The following is a 5,497-nucleotide window of genomic DNA, read 5'->3' on the forward strand; positions in this document are numbered from 1 at the left end:
AATGAGTCTAAATGGAAATTTGGTAAGCCAAGGTGGTCCATATCTTTAACAAATATGTAGAGTTCAATTTGCCTAGACTACAAGAGATTAATTTTAGTACAATCTTATACAATTCTGCATTGTATCCATATGCCCTTCATCAACGGGCACATGGGTAGAATGTAGTGCTAGTCCTCGTTGCTCCCATCCTTGTCCTCTACACTACCGCCACTCCCACTGGCGCCCTCTCCACTATTGTCACCTCCATTGGTGCCCTCTCCACATGTTGCAGCATTCTCTTAAAAGTGATTTTGATGAATCTCTCCAATGGGAAGTATATTCAGTTTGTAGATAAACTTGCGAATATATATAATCGACGTCCTTACATGCATCATCCCAAAGATTGGTGGTTGCTTTAATCATTATGGATTCGCAGCTCAGGCTGTCCCTTTGCAGTCAATCCTTTGGCGCTGGCAGAGATGGAGATGCTGTGCGCAAGAAGTTGCTTGGTAAGGACATCCATACCCTAACAGAGGTGCGTTTAAACCTGCTTTCAGTGTTCGAGGCCAACAACCTGATGCATATGCATGTGAAGCGTGGCAGCATGCCGGACGCCAGAGACGTGTTTGATAGCATCCCGAAGCGCTCTGCAATATCCTGGAACATTATGATCCTTGGGTATGCTAAGCACGACGACGGTGCGAGGGCTTTGGAGTTGTATGCACGGATGCACCAGGAAGGTATCCAACCGAATGACCGAACTTTCGTCGGCGCTTTGACGGCGTGTAGTAGTTTGGCTGCGCTAGAAAATGGCAAACAAATTGATGGGAATTTTATTAAGATAGTGTGCCTGCTGAAAGGTAGAGCAATCCACTTCCAAGTAGTAAAGAGCGGCTTTGAGTCAAATACTTTCGTGGGAACCACTTTGGCGACTATGTATGCAAAATGTGGCAGCATTGAGGAAGCAAGTTATCTCTTCGACGATTTGCCTCATCGTAACGTGATTACGTGGAATGCCATGATCTTGGGGTACACTGAGCAAGAGAACAGTGCACTGGCTTTAAAATTGTATGCACGCATGTACCAGGATGGCGTCCAACCGAATGATCGAACCTTTGTTGGTGCATTAAAGGCTTGCAGTAGCTTGGCAGCGCTAGAAGAGGGCAAGCAAATCGAAGGGAGATCCGCGACAATAGGGTGTCTGGGGATTGGTAGGTCCATCCACTCTCAAGTACTTAAGAGTGCCTTTGAGTCAAGTATATTTGTGGGAACGGCCTTGCTGAACATGTACGTGAAATGCGGGAGCATGAAAGACGCACGGCATGTCTTTGACAAATTGCCTCACCGTGATGTGGTTACGTGGACCACCATGATCGTGGGGTATGCTGAGCAAGAAGACAGTGCAGTGGCTTTAGAATTGTATGAACGCATGCACCAGGAAGGTGTCCAACCCAATGATCGAACCTTTGTTGGTGCATTGAAGGCTTGCGGTAGCCTGGCAGCGCTGGAAGAAGTCAAGCAAGCTGAAGGAAAACCTGTGATAATAGCGTGCCTGGAGAAAGGTAGAGCTATCCACGCTCAAGCAGTAAAGAGTGGTTACGAGGTAGATGCATTTGTGGGAAACATCTTGGTCAATATGTACGTGAAATGTGGTAGCATGGAGGATGCACGATGGATGTTTGATGAGATGCCTTATCGTGACGTGGTTACGTGGACTACCATGATCCTGGGATACGCTGAGCAAGAAAACAGTGCACCAGCTTTGAAGTTGTATGCACTAATGCATCAGGGAGGTGTCCAACCAAATGACCGGACTTTTGTTGGTGCATTGAAAGCTTGCAGTAGCATGGCAGCGTTGGAAGAGGGCAAGCTAGTTGTAGGGAAATACACAAAAATAGGGTGCCTGGCAAAAGGTAAAGCCATCCACTCCCAAGCAGCAAAGAGTGGCTGTGAGTCAGATGCATTTGTGGGAAACACCTTGGTGCATATGTATGCAAACTGTGGGAGCATGGAGGATGCACGGTGTGTCTTTGATGAGTTGCCTCATCGAGATGTGGTTATGTGGACCACCATGATCATGGGGTATGCTGAGCAAGGAGAAGGTGAGGAGGCTTTTAGAATCTATGCACAAATGCAAAAACAAGGTCTTTCACCCACTATCTTTACCTTTGTTGCCATCCTGAAAGCATGTGGTAACACAGCAGCCCTAGAATCCGGAAAGGAATTGCATTCTCAAATTACCAGGGCTGGTTTTGAGGCTACTGCAATCCTAGCAACCAGTCTTATTCACATGTATTCGAAATGTGGGAGCATGCTTGATGCCCGACAGGTGTTTGAGGCATCACTGTCCACAGAGGAGGCTGCGGTATGGAATGCCTTGATAGCAGGATATGCCCGCCAGGGAGAATATGAAGTTGTGTTTGATTTGTTTGAGAGAATGAGGCAGGTGGGTATACAGTCAAATGATGTCACATCTCTTAGTGTCCTCAGTGTTTGCAGTCATGTGGGTCTAGTGGACAAAGGTCTGGAGTATTTTCAGGGCATGACCGAACAGTGCGACATTACCCCAACTATTGAGCACTATTCCTGCATCGTTGACCTCCTTGGCCGTGCAGGCCGTGTTGATGAGGCAGTGGCAATGGTGAAAAAAATGCCTTTCCAACCTAATGTTCGAATATGGTTGACCATGTTGGGTGCTTGTCAAAAGTGGCATAATGTAGAGGTTGGAAGGAAGGTATTTGAAAATGTGGTGAGATTAGACAAAGAACTTTCTACGGCTTATGTCCTGATGGGAAATATATATGCTGATGCTGACATGCAAGTGGACTGTCATAAGATTCAAGAAATGAGAAAGACTGCTCGACAATAGAAGCTGCCGGGACAGAGCAAGTGGACTGACCCTGACAGCCCTGGCTTGGTCAAACTTCTCCACTCCTGAGCAGAAGGCAAGGAAGGAAGGACGGACTGCATTCTGGATGCCTTTAGCCGCATTTATGGACTGCCGGAAGAACAAGATTTGTTGCATTGCTTTTCTGCAAAAAAAAAGATTCGTTGCATTGCTGAAATGGTAGTCTCAGAACGTGATACAGAAATGGAGGAGGATGCCCGGGCCGACGACCTTTAAATTTAGCTGTGGGACCTTCTTTCAGGTTAGAAACTATTTTATTTTGTGTTTTTGTTTCTAGATAACTTAAGAAAGCACCTGATGATATCCTTTCAAAACTCGCGGCAATGGGGTATTCAGACTCTTGCAGAATTGAATTAATAAAAATGAAAGGGCAAGTTGCCGTGCACAATGTCATTGTGTTGTTTGACTCAACGTCAACGCACAATGTTATTAATTCCTGCAAAAACCATGGTAGAGGTAGTGAGAGAGAAGAGGGAATGATCGCATGATATGGAGCTGAAAGGTGGAGACACATGGAGACAGAAATCCTCAGTTGATCTCAACAGCAACCAAAAAGCATAACTGATGCAAGTCTTGAGATGATGGTGTAGGCAGCTCAGAGGGATGGTGACGGCTTTCTAGAAGATGTCGGGCAGCAAATGTTTGCCTATTTCAGCTCGGTGACACTTCAACCAGGTAGTTGTGGTGCTATGAACTGTACCTTTCATCATTTGATTTTCTTTGCGACAAAACGTCAACGACCATGGACGATTGTCTTCAAAACAATGAAGGAGTTCCAAAACAGATTCACTTATGTGTTGTAGGAACAATATCAAGCTGCACCCCTTTAACAGATATTAGAATGAAGAGAATGATGATAGGAAGCTTATGGCTTAATAATTTTCCAGCTGCACACAGACGAGTGAGCCATATGTAGAGATGAACAGAAATCATGATGGCCAGATAGTGCCGTCTCTCTTCCGACGTTGTTGGAAGGAGATGATGATTACAGCAAACACAATCGGGCTCTGGTCAGCCAGCACACAGAAGAGTAATAAACAGGGGCAAGAGAACAGGCAGCAACTAAATGGCAGGTAGAGCTTGAGAATGGCGCTCTGTTCGTCCAGCTTGTAGCACCATCCAGATCTGATGACGGCAGCAGCAAGAAGAGAATAAGTGGACCAGTACAAAAAGCTTGCAACTACCTCTCCTGCATCAATACATCCTTATTATCAAAATAGTCCTCCTGCTTCAAAGTGGCAAGATCACAACAGAGCAGGGATAGTGCCTGAGGCTGTAGGAGTTAAGGTTTTATCATATTCAATCTCTATCGAGAGACTTGATGAAAGGAGTGACAGGTTTGAGATGCTGTGTAGGACTTCAGAAGGCAAGGGCAGCGAAGATATCCTCCAAGGCAGCAACATATGTAACATTTTTAGCAGCAATGAAGCCCATACGAGTATTCCATCGTTTCTTCTAGCAAAGAATGGTTTTTGTTCAACCAACGTAATCTCCCAATGACAGTCCAAAAAATGCAGAGTAGGAGACACGTAGCCTGGAGAGATGAATGCCATTGTTCTGGAAGGACTTCTCGGACAGCAACAGCAGCAGAGTTCATAGTTGTCAATGGGTGTCTTCAAGATTGCTATTTGCAGTCTCCAGGAACATGTGCAAAATGGTGGAAGTATACAACAGACATGAAGTTTATCCTCCAAAAAAGTCACGATCTAAGTTACGTAATAGAGGCATCTGAAAACAGATCCAGTACTCCCAAGCACCCTTTTGGCATCAAATTTCAGCTAGTTCAGGGCTTTAGGGCAGATCGCAGCAGAGAAAATGCCTCCTAGAGCAATTCACAGCAAGTCTAGGCCTTAGTGGAGGGCTGGAAATCCAAATCGCAGCAGGTATAGTGTCCCTAGGTGGCTGGTGAAAACACTTCGCGGCAGAATCTCGTCCTCAAAACAGGTCACGCATGCCAAGGACCAGTAGATATGGCACTGGAATCGGCCACACAGCACCTCAGGAAGTGTGTGAAGTGATTCGCAGCAAGAGAGAGGGAGCTGGGAGAGGAGAGAAGAAGACAATACACCACAATAGGGGCTAGAAATAAAGGCTGCCCCCCCGTGCCTTCCGCTCTTTATTGCAATAGAAAATAACTTTGTACCACTGGCTCTGAGAAGAGCAGGAAGCTGAGTACAACCTTGAATGAATCTAGGAGCTTTGAGGCCGCTTCTTTTATAGACTTGGCCTAGCTAAAAGCTAGACCTGCTTTTCTAAAGCTACTTTTTGCAAAAGCTAAGCTTTCCGGCTTTTAGCCCTCCTTGGGGCAGCTTTTATGCTCTTTTTAGAACACCGTGGGTCCTTCTTTAATGGCACCATCTCCCGGGTGCTTTTTGCTTTGTGGGACCTGCTTTTTGCCACTTGCTCCATCTTTTTGAGCCTTTAGCACTCTTCCAAGTCCTACACAAACTCCAACACTTTAACCCATTAAAAGTTAGCAAAATGCAGGCATTCCTAGTTCTTGGACTAATCCTAGTCCCTTGTGGGCGTCCCCACGGTCTCTTTTACGAATGCAAAGCATAAAGTTAAACAATAAAACTTATTCTTAGTTAACCAAAGTCTACATTCTTT

At 45.6% G+C, this 5,497-nt stretch overlaps 1 protein-coding gene across 1 annotated transcript; it reads left to right on the forward strand.

Annotated features, from left to right (window-relative positions):
- The first annotated feature begins 394 nt into the window (after positions 1-394).
- Positions 395-3,235, forward strand: LOC147892337 (pentatricopeptide repeat-containing protein At3g16610-like). Its single transcript, XM_087388452.1, has 2 exons — positions 395-719; positions 840-3,235. Exons 1-2 carry the CDS (start codon positions 404-406, stop codon positions 2,846-2,848), a joined length of 2,325 nt encoding a protein of 774 aa, XP_087244578.1. The 5' UTR covers positions 395-403; the 3' UTR covers positions 2,849-3,235.
- The last annotated feature ends 2,262 nt before the right edge of the window (positions 3,236-5,497 follow it).

Source organism: Dipteris shenzhenensis, chromosome 17 (assembly GCF_047967505.1).
Source record: "Dipteris shenzhenensis isolate YYH24624 ecotype China chromosome 17, Dip_SZ_1.0, whole genome shotgun sequence".
Lineage (NCBI taxonomy): Eukaryota > Viridiplantae > Streptophyta > Polypodiopsida > Gleicheniales > Dipteridaceae > Dipteris > Dipteris shenzhenensis.

Excerpts from the sequence above, each read along its gene's own strand:
- LOC147892337 (XM_087388452.1), top strand. The coding sequence starts at position 404 with ATGGATTCGCAGCTCAGGCTGTCCCTTTGCAGTCAATCCTTTGGCGCT. Across the intron at positions 720-839 it reads TGCACGGATGCACCAGGAAG|GTAGAGCAATCCACTTCCAA; the intron begins GTATCCAACCGA and ends GCCTGCTGAAAG.